The sequence below is a fragment of the Nannospalax galili genome, unplaced genomic scaffold (genome assembly GCF_000622305.1).
Source record: "Nannospalax galili isolate Female #2095 unplaced genomic scaffold, S.galili_v1.0 scaffold249, whole genome shotgun sequence".
Taxonomy (NCBI): domain Eukaryota; kingdom Metazoa; phylum Chordata; class Mammalia; order Rodentia; family Spalacidae; genus Nannospalax; species Nannospalax galili.
This window is the reverse complement of record NW_008360307.1, coordinates 1089756-1105987: the sequence shown is the minus strand read 5'-3', so window position 1 is coordinate 1105987 and position 16232 is coordinate 1089756. Positions and strand designations below refer to the sequence as shown.

Here is a 16232-nt window from a genome sequence, read left to right as displayed (position 1 = left end):
GGAGGAATGCTACTACTATTTTGTTCTCCCTGGCTTGCTCGGTTAACTTTCTTATATAGCCTAGGACCACCTGCTTAGTGGTGGCACCTCCCACATTACTCAGCAACCAAGAAAATGCCTCACAGACATGCCCACAGGTCAGTCTGATGGACCAGATTCCTCAGTTGAGATTCCTTCTTCCTTGGTGTATCAAGTTAACAACCTAAGTTAATTATGAAACCCTGAGTCTCTTTTCTCTTCAAAAGTGAGAGATCTTTAAGACTCCCTTTGCTTGATTTGAATAAATAAAATATTGTCTCTGTTTTGGCAAACAGAGACAATTGAAGCCGCCTGGAGCCAGGGCTCTTTGCCTTCAGTAGACCAGTAAGAGGCACGTTCACTTGTGTCATATCTAAGTACAGGTACGTTCTAGCCGTTGTCTATGGCTTTATACAAACTACAAAAATGGTAATGGGCATGGTAGGGAAGATATTAGATACCAGCCCCCACCCCTTCACACACATCATTTTGCCAAACTGTAAATGAATCTGTTTCCCTTTACAATTTCTGTTTCCTAATTTCTTGCAATACTGGGAAATTGAAGTGGCAGGTTTATGGACTTAAGTGCCCAGTAATAACATTCTATTAGAAAGGCTGCCCTAAGGCATGTCCTGTTTGAAAAAAAATGGAATAAAATTCACAAGTGCCAATGTTAGTAGATTATGAGCCAAAAGTCAGAGTTTGGGCTAAGTGTGACCAGAAAAGAAAGAGGATATTTGAGAGAGAAAGGAACCACAGAAAGGGAACTGCTTTTCTGCCTACAAATCTCCATCAATCCTTGGCTGACATGTTATTCATATGGAGAGTCAGGGATTCAGGAACTTGATGAAAAGTTAAGAAGCTGCAAAGCAAGACAATTTCTGACCAGGGATTTCATCCATTGCCTGGTGCTAGCAAGAGAGGATTTAGAGTTCAAATCCTACCAAGTGGGAGGGGTTTTACACCCTCTGAAAGTCATCCTCTGGCATTTCACTAAATAAACAAACCAGAAACCAAAACTAACCAAACAAATCAAAATGTGAGTCTTGTCCAAGAGTAAAGATCCCTAAGGATGAGGACTATTTCTTAGGGCTACTGATGCAGCCAAAGGAAACATCAGATAAAATATAAATCACAGTTACCAAAAGTTGCACAATTATTTCACTACCTCAAAGAATAAAACAAGAAATAATGTAACAGAGACTGTAATATCTATGGAAAGTTGTCATAGAGATTGACAGATAATAAAAATAAATTACTGACATCCAAAGAAAAAGACAAATGTGATCCACACCCAGGGGGGAAAGAAAAATCAAAAACAGCTGACGGAAGTAGATCTGAACATAAACTAAATATGGAAATAAAAAATGATTTTTAAATTATTTTTATAATTAAGTCTGAAAAGGAAAATTTAATGTAACAAATTCTCAGTAGAGAAATGAAGATCACTTATATATAAGCAAATTGGAGTTCTGTAACAAAAGTATCTTTGGTGAGAAGTCTACCGACAATTTCAAATCGGATTGGAAGAAGCACGTGAGAAGGTCAAAAGACTTGAAGATAAGAAGATATCAGATCTCAATAAGAAAAAAAAGACATTTAAAAATGCAAAGAATTGTCTTAGTTTCATTTCCTGTTGCTAAGATAAAATACCCCTACAGTAGCAATTTAGAGAAGGGGTTTATTTTAGCTCACAATTTCAGGCTACAATTCATCATAGCCAGGAAGTCAGAGCAGTAGGAGTTTGGGATAACTGGCTATGTTACATTCATAGCCAGGAGCACAGAGTGAAGAATTCATGCATTCCAGTGCTTATCTCGCTTCTTCCACTCTTATACAGTCTAGTACCTCCAGCTCAGGGGATGGTGCCACCTGTAGTGGCCTGGGTATTCCCATATCAATTAATATAGTCAAGACAATTCCATCTAGACATGAGGCCAATCTGATATAGGCAATCCCTGTTTGAGACTTTCTTTCCATATGATTTTACACTGAGTCAAGTTGACAATTAAAACTGACCATTGCAATTATTAACTAATATGGCTAAATAAAGCAATCTAATATACACCTGAGCAATATTTAAAGAGGACAGGAGAAATGATAATAATGTTTCACGAAATATGCCCAGGTTTGTATCCAAAATTTGATTCTAAAAACACATTGTTATAAATCCTAGCTAAGTTTAATATGAAGAAAATCACAAATGACACATTATAGTCTGACATTAAAATCAAGCATAAAGAGAAATATCTTATAAAAACTAAAAATGTATTTTCGTTCTTCTGTATTTGGCTATCTAGCACCATTTATTGGACATGATGTCTTTTTCTCCAAAATAAATTTCTTTAGCCTCTTTGCCAAAAAAAAAAAAAAAACAGCTCGCTTCAGGAGTTTTGGCTTGTATCTGTGTCCTTAGATCTATTCCATTGATTAGTTTGTCTGTTTTATCAGCTTTAGGAGTTTGTCTAGTTTATCAGCTTTAGGAGGCTTCTAGGGGAGTCATTCCAGCTCCTTATGCATAGAATCATACCACCTGCAAATAATATTTGACTTCTTTTTTTATGGTTTATTTCCCTTTTTTTCTTCCATTGTCAAACCATTTCTGCATTTCTGAGATGAAACTGACTTAGTTGTGGTGGATGATCTTTTTGATGTGATCTTGAATTCAGTTTGTAAGCATTTTATTGAGAATTTTTGTGTCTGTGTTCATCAGGGAAATTGGCCTATAATTCTCAATTTTTTGTTGTGTTGTTTTCTGGTTTGAGTATCGGATTCTTTCTTGGTAAAAAGGATTTGGAACAACTTGAGGAATATTGATTTTAGTTCTTCCTTGAGGGTCTGGGACATATTATATGGAGAGAGAGCAATGATACCATTTGAATTATGTAAAGCAATACAATTTTTTTTTTTTTTTGGCTTTTGGAGACAGGGTCTCCCTGTAACCCCTGTAAGCTGACCTAGACTCACTATGTAGACCAGGCTGTCCTGGAACCCATAGAAATCTGCCTGCCTCTGCCTCCCAAGTCCTGCCACCATACCTGGCTGTAAAGCAATACAATTTTTTTTGTGTGTGTGTCTTTTTGAAGCAGGGTCTCCTGGGAATTCACTGTGTACATCAGGCTGGCCTTGCCTCTGCCTCCCAAGTGCTGGGAGTACAGGCGTGTGCCACCACGCCCAGCTTAAATGTGTAGCCCAGGCTGGCCTTGAATTCATGATCCTCTTGCCTCTGCCTCTTCAGCATATCCTACCAGTGTGTGCCACCACAACCGACAAGCAATACAATTTTAAAGACAAGGGGCTAACTTTCTACATGTTGAAAAAAAGAAATGGGTAAAGATTAAGAATTCTATACTCAGGAACATATTGTGTGGTACTGAGTTAGAAATTAGTAGTCTTGAAAGTCACTGAAGGTGAACTCTTCTCTCCTAATCAGCATTAAGCTTCCCCTCTGGTGTTCCTGATAAGATACTAATTTTGCAAGTAAAAATAAGTGATAGGCAAAAGAAGAGAGAAGTATCAAAATTGCCCCCTCTTAAGATTCAAAGTTCTATTTGAAATCTAGATTGGACAAAAGGAAGGAAAATAGATGTAGCAAGGTTTTTTTGATGGTCATTAAGTGTGATGGCTAATCTTGGTTGTCACCTTGACTGGATCTGCAACTAACTGAAGATAGAGAGATAGAGAGAGAGAGAGAGAGAGAGAGAGAGAGAGAGAGAGAGACTCTTGATTGAATCATTTCAAGTTGTACAACGCACTTTAAATGTGGGTGTCACCTTCTGAAGGCAGTAAATATAAAAGACCGTGACAGAAGGCAACATTTGTTTTTGCCTGCTTGCCTTCTCTTTCATTGGTGAGTCCATTTTGCTGTTATGTCATTCCTTCACTGACAGTAGAGCCAGCTTCTTCGGATTCCATCATAGACTGAACACTAGCAGATCCCAAGGACTCCTCCAAGCCTTCAGCACTGGATGGGACTGCTGAGACATCCAGCCTCATGGACTGAGCAATCCGTGGATTCTCAGCCTTTCCAGTGTGGTGCAGCCATTGGCCGTTGTTGGACTTCTCAGACTCTATCCTGTAAGCTAATCTAATATATATTTATTTATTTATATCATCTATCTATATTCCCTTTTATCAGTTCTGTTTCTTTAGAGAACCCTGACTAATACATATTGTTGGCACTGAGAGTGGGGTATTGCTGTAAAGAACATGATTGTGTGGATTTTTTGAAAAATGTGGAAAGAAGTTTGGATTAGAAAAGCGGTTGAATGCTGTAAGCAGAACTTAATGGGCCATTCTAACAGGAGCCTGTAATTCAGTTCCACAGGATCTGATGACTCTTTTGGCCTCCACAGCATTTCTTGTGCAACATGGTATATATATATCTCAAAACACTCATACACATAAAATAATGAATACATTTTTTAAAAAGAATATGAATTTGACAAGAAAGTAAGGCAGAGAGTGGGGTCCTCAAGGCCTTAAACAAAGCCTTGCAAATTTAACATGTGGATAAAAACAAGAAAGCAAAATGAAGGTTGGAAACCTCTCAGCTGAGATCCTTTACTAAAGGGAGTTTTCCCCACTTGCTCTGTCACAGAGGCAATTCGGACTGCCAGAATGTGACCTACAGCTCTTTATACTGAGAAAATGCAGACTCTTCCACGGAGATTTAAGGTGTCAATGAGACATTCAACACATGAAGATATGTGTAAGATTACATACAGCAGAGCATAAACAGAGAAAGTCCACATGATGCAAGTAAGCTCTCAAACCCTAGTTATGTAACACAGCATGCTGCCTTTGCGCTCTGGTACTGTTTGGGCAGCTATGTCTTCCCAACCGCTTTGTCTGTTACCTCTCTTGGAAGTGTTTTTCTTTCTTTTCTCTTTTTCTTTCTTTCTTTCTTTCTTTCTTTCTTTCTTTCTTTCTTTCTTTCTTTCTTTCTTTCTAAGATCTATTTTATTTTTAATTATGTGCACGTGCATGTGTCTGATGTGTGAGTATGTACATATGAGTGTGAGTGCCTGAGAGGCCAGCAGAGGCTGGCATAGCCCCTGACACTGGAATTACAAGCAGCTCTGAATTACCCGAAGGAAGTGCCGGAAACTGAACTTCTGTTTCTGCCAAGAGTAATATGCATTCTTAACCATCTCTCCAGCTCCTTTTATAAAAAACTATTTTATTACAGGTTATTTACTTTTTCATATATTTATTGTAGGGGTTGGATTCATGCTGTAGCAAGTGTGTGTAGAGGACAGAGGACAACTTGAGAGAGTTGGTTCACTCCTTCCACATGTGGGTCCCGGGGACTAAACTCAGGTTGTCAGCATGACAGCAGGTGCCTTTATCCACAGAAACATCTTGCCTGCCCTAGTGTATCTTTTCTTAATAAATTCTGACAGTTGGCTTGCTACTATCGATATGTCTCCATTTAATTCTTTGTTCTGGGACACAAGAACTTAGAACCTTTCAGGAGGTACACTCTAAACCTTGATAACATCCAACATCATGGAGAAACTTATTGGTATATACCTGCGTTAGCAAAGATGGCAGACTTCTTCAGACAAAAAGGAAATGATGCTGGGTGAAAGTTGAGTTAAGGGAGAGAAAAAAGTATTACAAGATAAATATTTGGAGAGATATACAGGAGTAATTATTTGATTTTTTTGATTCCCTTAAATGATGATTGACTAGATAAGTCTGCATATGATAAACATATTTAGAGATTTATAAAATTTGGATAACTAATGTACACAAGAACACTAACTAAAAGGCACAAAGGAAGTAAATGGAATTACAACCAGAGTCCTAGGCCTAAAACTAAACATGGGAGATTCTAACATGTCAGGAAACACTTGCCCACTTATCCCAAAGAAGGCAAACAAAAATAATATTGAAAACAATTAAAACTTAGTAGTCAAACAGTGTTCTGCTTAATTATTTTCTGAGCTCTGATTTTACCAAGTAGTTGAAGACAAATCCTTATCTACTGAGAGGACAATCTGGTTTCCAAGAGATGATTGGGCATGCTGGTGATGAATGGCTCACCATTCATAGAGCGTCTGCCTGAGAAACAACTCTTTCTGGAATCTAAAGTGATAGCAGGCTTATAAAAATGAACGGAGACTTGATAAGGTTCTAGAATAGACCCTTTAAGAACTGACAGGAAAAATGCTATAGTTACTCTTATCTCTGACCTTTAGGCTTGATGAGTGAGATAGATTAGATATTGCAAATTTTTGTTCTTTTTTATTTTTTGTGAATTTAATGCAACATATTTTGATTGTATTTAGATAAGGTATTACCAGGTTTTAGACAATTCTCTAATGATTAATCTGACCATCTACAGAGTTAATCAATAGGCTAATTCAAACTGAAAGAAAGAGATACAAAGTTAAGGTAGAAATGTCATGTTCTGTGGTGACTTCAGTTACTTTGTAGGACCAGTTGAGGAGTCAATGCTTTTTGGCAAAAAACACATTCTAAGCACCTCTTATAGAATTGCTGCTCTTTTTAAATACTTCATTTATTATTTTTATTTAATGTGTATTAATGTATTGCCTGTATGAATGTGAGTGCACCCCTGTCATGCAATGCCACAGAGGTCAGAAGAGGCATTGGAATTCCCCTGGAACTGGAGCTAAGACTGGTTCTTAGCCACCATGTGGGTGCTGGGAATGGAACCCAAGTTCTCCACAAGAGCAGTCAGTGCTCTTAACTGCTGACTCATCTCTCCAGCCCCTGAAAATTATGGTTCTTTAAGATCCATACATTTATGACAAATGGTATTTATTTTAATTCAGGAAAATGCATATCAAATACTAGAACAGAGCTGGAGAAATTTTTCAGTGGTGAAAGGCATATGCTGCTCTTGCAGAGGATTCTAGTTCAGTTTCCAGAACCAACATCGGGTGGCTCACAGATTCTTATAACTCCAGTTCCAAGGGATCCAATATCCTCTTCTCACCTCCATGGGCACTTACATGCACATGGTGCATGTACAGATAAGCAGGTCTACATGCATACCCATAAATAAAGAAAACATTTTTTAAAAACACCCTAGAACAACCATCATTAACAGACAGATACAGAAAGACAGAGAGACAGAGATTTTATAGCTCCCTGTCAGAGCAATAAGTAAAGAAAAATAATCAAAGACATAATGAACAGAAAGAATTAGAACTGTCTTATCCAACATTGTACACAAAAAAAACTAACCTAATAATTTTACTCAAATTATTTTACAAACTGTACCAAAACCCTTGTTACAAACTATAGTAATAGATAAAGTGGAGGATTTGTATAAATGAATACAAGTGAATTAATGAAAGTGAGTGGACCTCTAAAAGGAGATCCTACCATATATAGCCAATTTCTTTTTAACAAAGGCACTAAGACCATCCAATAGACATAACTGTATCAGCAACACATGGTGTAGGGTCGAGTAGATGTCTGCACAGAAATAATGAATTTTGATCTCGACCACATACTACAAACACAAGTTAAATGAATTTAGGCATGATGCAGACCTAAAGGTGATAATAGAACTCTAAAAGTGCCAAAAATCCCCTAAGAGAATATGTTAGAATATGTTTCAAGGGTTTGTGATAAGCATAAAATAACCAAATAACATATTAAAACTCTTCAAAATTTAATATTTTTTTCCACAGGGAAAGAATGAGACACAAAAGGTAGTATTTAAACACACACACACACACACACACACACACACACACACATATATATATATATAATATGTTATAAAAGACTTTCATCTAGACCATACCAAGTATTACAACAAATTGATCAGGTAAAATATTCCATAAAAATGTCAAGAGCCTGAACAGATATGCCACTAAAGCAAACACTTGGATGTGTAACCAATAGAAGAAACATCACTCAACATTGTTAGTTACTAGGGAAATAATACCACAAACATATAATTCTTTACCCACATTAGTATGGAAAAATTACTGTCAGTAATTTATTCTGATCTTTATCTTCCAGTCATCCCTTTTACCCCTCCCTATAGAAGAATTGGTGCCTCTACAAGAGGTACTGTCCACATTTAAACACACAAAGTATATACATACATATATATGTATATCACTCTATAATACAAATAAAAGCATATATTATACAGTTTGATTTGCATTCTAGCTATGCCATTACATAAAGAGATTATAACTTTATGTCAGTACATAAAGAGATTATAACTTATATTTTCATAGTGTTACATTTAATGGTTTAGGTTAAGATTATAGAAATTGGGGCTGGAGAGATTGCTCAGTGGTTAAGAGCACTAGCTACCCTTGCAGAGAATCTGAGTTCAGTTCCTAGCATCCAATGATGGCTAACAACCATTGGTAACTTCAGTTCCAGGGGATTTGATGCCCTCTTCTGATCGCTGTAGGCACTGCACAACACAGGTGCCCCTACATGCAGGCAATACATCATAGACATAAAATAAAAATAAGATTAAAGAAATAAAGTCATGATTCAAATCTTCAATACCAAAGTATTATATTAGCTTTCTGCAACATTCCTCTTCTCAAGCATGATAGCAGAGTATGATTTAAGATTAATCTAGGGCGAGCAATGTCCTTATTACTACTGTACAGTGCCAATGCAGCTAAAACCCAAGTAACACGTAATACATATAAAACAGAAAATATTCCACAGCTATTGAGTTTAAAACTTGCATTGTGTAAAAACATTTTTGTGCTGCGTTGACATATTTACACGAACAGAGCACACCAAATATGTGTTGCAAACACGCAAGGCCCATGAAGAGGAAACAAACTTTAGACATAAAATTTCAGCAACAGAACATACTTTTAATGCAAGCCAAATTTTTGTAACTTTCAAATAGAAGATGGGACTAAGACTCCCTTGTCTCTTTGTGAAAATAATCTACAGTAAAACAAACAAAAAACTTCAGTTAGTCTAATGACCTAATTTTCTCTTATATACAGTCCTTCAAAAAATGTTTTTTAGGTTTTTTTTTTTTCCTTCTCATTCTAAACTGGATTGAAGTTAAGTTTTTCATCTTCATAAAAACAAATATCTCCCTAGCCAGATTTCCCTTCTGTAAGAACTGAACTTTAGGGACGGTAGAGAAGAAAACCTCTGTTTGAGAAAGAACCAGGCCTTTGGCCAACAATGTCATGCCTGCTACTCACATATGGTTTTGTTAACTAGAGGGCATTTCCATGATGCTGGATGTTAGAGTGTACGAGGAGCTAAGAGGGGTTAGGGGTTAACATCTTTTAAGTTCATAATGTGGATAGTTTGGTAGATGAAAACCATTATTTTCAGCTTTTTTATTTTTATTTTTTAATGTTATTTATTACTTTTTTATGAGTATGCGTGTATTGCCTGCATGTATGTAAGTGCACCTTTGTCATGCACTGCCCACAGAAGACAGAAGAGACCATCAGATCCCCTGGAATTGGAGTTAGGGACAGTTGTTAGCTGCCATGTGGGTACTGGAATTCAAACCTGAGTCTTCTGCAAGAACAGCCAGTGCTCTTAACAGCTGAGCCATCTCTCCAGTCCCAGTTTTTATTTTTACTGTGTGCTTTAACATTTTAAAATTACATGTGGGGGGCTGAAGAAATGGCTCAGTGGTTAAGAACACTGGCTGTTCTTACAGAAGACCTGGATTCAAATCACAGCACCCACATGACTGCTAACAACTGTCCGTAAGTCCAGTTCCAGGGGATTGAATCCTAGCATCCACATGGCTGCTCAGCACCCACATGGCAGCTAACAATTGTCCCTAACTCCAGTCCCAGGGGACCCAACAGCCTCTTTTGACCTCTGTGGGCATTGAATGACACAGGTTCACTTACCTACATGCAGGCAATACACGCATTCACATAAAATAAAATTAATAAATAAAAATTTTAAAAATTCTCAAAAACTAATGAATAGTTTAAACACAATTTAAAATTCAAAGACACAAACCATAGTTAGTGAGTGAGCTTGCTTCTCATGCCACTCATCTGTAGTAACTGTATTTGGTAAAGTTCCTGCAAAAATATGAAGGAAACACAGGACAGGATCCAATATGCTGCTACTGGACTGGAGTTGCAAGCACCTGGAAGAGATGATCTTAAAAGAAATAACCCCCTCTGGCCTTTCCTCTTCCTCTATCTTTCTGAGACAGCACTCAATCCCTGGCTCAGGGACTTCTCAGAGAGATGGGGGAAGAGGCACAAGTTACTTAGGCACCATTGCTCTGTATCCAGACTAATACCTAACCCAACACATGGTGTGACCTGGGGCAGAGCTGCTATAAAAATGTAATTCTCCTTTAACCCTTCCACGTAAATCATCAGAAAGCTCCCTCTCCTGATTTAAACAAATTTGGTCTTTGACCTCTACAGTCAAAACTGGCCTCAACAACTCTTTCAGATGGTTGTTGTATAGATGGTTGATGTATGTCAAGTACCATAAAACAAATAGTATTTCATGACAGATCTTCAAATAATCCACATATGTCCAAAGTTAGGGTAACAGTGTCTTTATTCCAAGCAAGTAAGTAGTGTGAGATACTGCAGATTAATGAAATGATGCTTTGCTGTATCAAGATTAAGAATCTCATGCATCTGTTACTTGTGTTCACCCCAATGTTCACCTTGCTTCCTGTGGGAACTTCAAAAGCCTTCCAGTAAATCACAAATGCATAAAAGGGTTCTTGTGTACATGTAGGAATTTTTCTGAATCTGTGATTTTTATATTTAACAAAAATGAATACAAATTGCTCAAAAACAAAACAGTTGCTAAATGATCTAGCTGCAAATATTCAGTTGAAATCCCGTGTAACTGTGAAAGCATGTGTTCAGTTTTCTAGAGAAAAAACAAAAAACAAAAAAACTGTGTTCCTTTAAATGAAACTTACTCTATAAAGCAAGGTTTCCAATAAAAAATTTTCTTAATTTCTGTAAATATTAAATCTTTTTCAAGTGATCTTCAAACATATGTATTTCAACATGTAAAAGTATATATAAATTTCTATCTCTAAATTGAAATGGATTTCAACATCTCTTGGTTAGTAATGTTTAATGGACTGTAATGCAGGAAGATAATGTATTGAATATAGTATTAAAATGCTTTGGTACTTAATAGTTCAAAAATTGTTTTATTTAATTGAGACCAACTGGCTTCATTGCTTCTTATAAACTTTGCAATATATATTCAGAAAAAATGAATAAAAATGAACAGATGTTTCTCCTTAAAGAAGGCAGACAAAGATTTTTCTTACACAATAAATCAACTCCTAGTAGATTTCTAGGACATTGCTTCAGGCTGTTTAGGTATAAAATTTTAAACAAACACGTGCATGCACACACACCCACACACACTCACACTTACCTCTGTGTGGATCCAAAATTGGTAGAGTAGATTAAATTGAACATGGACAGCAAACACTGATGGTGGTATGAATAGGGCCAGGGGAGAGTAGAAAATCTTTAAGACAGAAAGTTTGTGTTAATTTGCATATATGGTTTCTCAACATAATGCTTTATTAATGTTACTTCTTCAGCAAACATACTTTATTCTATGCATTTTATTGCCATTTGACTTTGCATCACAGTGATGAGGTTGCAGACACTAGCCTTCTATTTTGCATTTAATGTTATGTAGTTGAAATATATGTTGTGTGTTATTTCCTGTTGAAAGATTAGATGTGTTTCCTGGAAGTAAAGTGGTTCCTTATAGATGCACAAATGCTTACCTTATTGAAACGAAACACTGTAAAGCATATGCCTTTGGACCTTGGACCACTCCCAAATGCTCTATTATTACCTGGCATTTTGACTAATAAAATGAGATCATAATAAAATAAAGTAATTTTATGTAATAATGAAAGAGTAGCTATGTTTTCCATTTTAATTTCTGTGTGATTGGAGTTTCCATATCTCTTAAAATTTCAAAGCTATTACGGTGGGGTGTATGTTTTGAAACTAGTGGAAACAAATCTTAAAGGTCCAGATTTCCTAAGAGATAGGAATGCCTGTGCCTTAGAAAGACAATTTCTGTTTAAACCACAGAGCTACTTAGAATCAATTAGTAAGTATGATTTGTCCTGTTCTAATGGCTTCATGCTGTGAGTAGCTTCATGTTGGGAGAAAACATTTCAGTGAAAGAAAAAAACACTAAAGAACCAAATCAGACTTAGAAGACTCTTACTTCTATTTTCCAATTCTGTTTTTATAGAGCTGAATTTCTAAACATTTCCTCTGAAAGTTAAAATTTATTTGCTAAATTATTACAAAGTTTTTGTTCTCAATTAGGCAAACTGTAATTTGAAGGACAATAATGAGTGTGATTTGAAATTAAACTTTTACACAAACTCTTCTTGTTTATGCTTCTAAATTTAAGTCACGCAAAACATCAAGACTACTTCATGAAAGCAGGGTCAGTTTTATTTATCAGTGGATAAATGAACAAGGATTAAACAAGTGAGCAATAAAAAAATACAGGTTTTTTTGTTTGTTTGTTTGTTTGTTTTTTAATTCTAGAGCTCAGCTCTTCAACCACGGTCCCACTACCTGCTTTTCCAAGATAGAAAGGGTTTTAAATCTCAAGGCCTTGGTTCCTTCAGAATAACAATGAAATACAAAGATATTTGGAATCTATCATCCATTAGGTTCCAAAAAACTATGGTAATAATCTTTGAGTTTCAGCTTATACTAAGAAATATTAGTATAACAAGAAATAACAAGAAATACTTCTAACACATTGGGGCTACAATAAAGTCTGATAATTTGGACTGTAATTTTAAATTGAAGAAAAGGTAAAAAGCAACTTATGTGAATGTTCAATAAATAAAAATTTTGTAAAGCTATTGCATGACAGGTTGATATGGAATGTAGAGAAATAGTGTTGAGATATAACAACTGTTACTGAAAAAGTAGTTCTATGGCTGAATGCTATGGCTTAATTAAACCATGGAATTTTCTTTAAAAGCACCTTTCAGATCCTTTTATCATGCTAATGTGAACCAAATCCTAACAGCCTATAAAATACTTTTTGGATAAGTTTCCCATGGGGTTAGAATTCCTAAAATTTCATGAAAGCATCAAAAAACTTGCACATTAGTAGACATTGTAATGAACTGACAAACATGGTAAACATGAATTCTAATTCAATTTTATCTTTTTATGGGGGGCGGTGGGATTGATCTGAGGGTCTTGCACTTGCTAAGCATTCATTCTACCACTGTGTACATCCCCAAGTCTTAGTTTTCTGAGACAAGTGTTTTATTATGTAGCTCAGGCTAGTCCAGAATGGGAAATCTTCCTACCTTTGCCTACAAGTACTGGAATTTCAGTCATGCATCACTTCACCTGGCCAAAACACCATAGTTTTTAAAAGAAATGAAAATATAGGTTGAGAGGCATCCAGGAATAACTCATATTAATTACTTGAATGATCATTATTTGTGGTTATTACAATGTTGCAAAAGGAAACTAATTATACAGAAAAAGGTCCTAATTCTTTTGCATTAAAGCAGCCTAGCAAATGTGGTACAGATAGGAGATTCTTTCCTATTTGTTGTCATCATTGTTGTCTTCCTCCTCCTCTTCATCTTCCTCTAGCTCTTCCTCCTCCTCCTCTTCCTTCCCTTCTTCTTCTCCCCCTCCTTTCCTGTTTTTTTCTACTTTCATACCTGAGGATCAAATCTTGGGCTGCATTAATATTAAGTGTTCTACCATGGAATTATATCTTGAGTCCACTTATCGTCTATCTCCAAGCATGGTATCCTCAAATTCACTACAAATAGTTTACCTGATACTTCTATATGAAATTCTTACATGTAATTACTAATTTGATTATTTGCTTTCACTAGTTCTTAAATACATTAAATATTGTATATTAGAAATTCTGTATCTACCATATGTTTACATATTTCAGAGTTGACATAAAAATATTTCAGTAAATGTTTTCTTAAATTGATGTTTAAACTACATTTTTAAAATGATTTGGGATAAATTTTACCTCTTTTAGATAGTCAATATATTATAAATACATGTTTATTGAATCATATAAAATTTAAATTTAATACCAAGCATCAGAAAGCAAAGCAATTTTGATGAAAGATTCATTTAAACTAAGTACATTTTGTTAATTCAACATGTTGTTGAGAGAATACTCAGTTCCCATTCAACACTAGGTTCAAACATGAAAGAAACATGTTTAAATATATTTCATTCAAAAGGTAAATAAGGTATTTACTCTGTGTTATAATTTGTGCAGGTCTATTAAATAAAAAATTTTAGGTGACTTATGGTAAATTTAAATTATTTCATTTTTGTGCCTTTATGAATTTTATAATGACTACATTGTAATTACTTTGGCAAAATATTACCATTGTCACATTTATTTTGATGACTATACAACTTTTATTTCTTTCACGTAACACATTTATCAAGCTATATCATGTCCTTTATACTACATGGACAGTGAAGATAGATTTGATTAATTTCTTTTAGAGATTTTAGGCTAAAATGAATGAATGGAATTTAAGTGTAATAATAAGTACAGACAAGGTTAAGAGGGGGGGCAGGAGGGGGAGAAATACCAATAGCACCAAAAAGCAAAAAATTTTATCTAGGCAATATCAGGAATGTATCTCTCTGGGAAAAGTGGAGGTGACTGAATTAAAACTTGAAGGCTACAGCAACCAGCCTTAAAGGAAGAATATTCTTCCAGGCAGTGGTAATAGCAGTACAGAAAATACCAGGTATCGTGTGAACTGAGAACAATGCATTCAGTTAGTTGTTTGCAGATGGGGTGACACTGTGGTAATGGGAGATGAAACTGGACCAAGAGATGGGAACTGGCTTTGACTAGCTCTGCCTATGATACGGAGTCTATTATATGTTTTTCTCAAAAATATAGAGTGATTTTGCTTCATTCAAGTGATGATCTTGCAAGGTTATGGTGTTGGATAGATAATTTATGAATAGAAAACATAGACTGCTGGATCCTTGAAACTGAACTGATTGATGACTTACTTATTTTTTTAACCATTTACGCATATCAATATGTAATAATTTCAAAACAAGTTTGTTTCCCACTTTAGATTACAATAATTCCCTACTATATCATATAATTTATTATTGTCAAATTGTTTCAAATTTCACTTTTGGGAACTTTTCCAGTGTGGCTTCTCTATTTCTATAAATGCAACCCTTTCCTTCCTTCCTTCCTTCCTTCCTTCCTTCCTTCCTTCCTTCCTTCCTTCCTCTTTCTTTCTTTCTTTCTTTCTTTCTTTCTTTCTTTCTTTCTTTCTTTCTTTCTTTCTTTCTTTCTTTCTTTCTTTCTTTCTTTCTTTCTTTCTTTCTTTCTTTCTTTCTTTCTTTCTTTCTTTCTTTCTTTCTTTCCCTTTCTTGGACAGACTCTTGCCATGTATCACTGGCTGGTCTAGGACTTGCTAGGTAGCCCAGGTTGGCCTCCAACTCATGGCTGTAATCCTGCTTCAAGCTCATGAGTGCTGTGACTACAAGTTTGTGTTAAACACAGCCTGCTCTTTTTTTATTTTGTTTGCACATCTATAATTATACTGTGAATGTAAAATTGCAGCTCCCAGAAGTTTTGTCTATAAAATTAGAGAAGAGTGAGTGTTAATTTTAACTTAATTATATATTATATAATATTCATGGACCTAAATGCATTTTATTACTTGTGTTTAGTTTGTATTAAGATGTATAATAGATGATTAAAGAAAGTATATAAAACCATCTATTGTAGAATACTGTAAATAAAATGGCATTCAGTTTAAATAGTATTCTATAAATTGAAACTCCTTTGGGATAAATAATATGAAGCTTAAAATTGTCTTTAAAATACAAACAGCATGGTTAGAAAAATTTAGAAAATTGAATTCTTATCTGTAGCTGCTTTACATGACGGGTCTACTACCTTCAATTTCATGATGAAGTGAAAGAAACATTCTCTGGGATTAATTTTGTTCATTTCACGCATCAATTTTCTTTTCAAAGACATGACCCATTTATTATTTGTTCTAAAATACACGGTTGCCTTGGAAACTGCAAAATTGCAGGCTTATGTTACTGCTGATGAGGAGACTCTTAGAAATGACTCAAGGAGAGCAAAAAGACCTGAACTCTGCTCTTTGCTTTTAATGAATTGGAAGACATATTAGGTTGATAATTGCCTCTCCTATCTTCTAAGAG

At 35.4% G+C, this 16232-nt stretch overlaps 1 protein-coding gene across 2 annotated transcripts in view; it reads right to left on the bottom strand.

Moving 5' to 3' along the window:
• Agmo (alkylglycerol monooxygenase) overlaps window positions 1-16232 on the bottom strand; it is a 305041-nt gene that overhangs the window by 113164 nt on the left and 175645 nt on the right. For both annotated transcript variants that reach the window (XM_029559290.1, XM_029559289.1), the window contains exon 5: window positions 11401-11496. In XM_029559290.1, the coding sequence (XP_029415150.1) occupies window positions 11401-11496 (96 nt within the window). The remainder of the gene's footprint in view (window positions 1-11400; window positions 11497-16232) is intronic.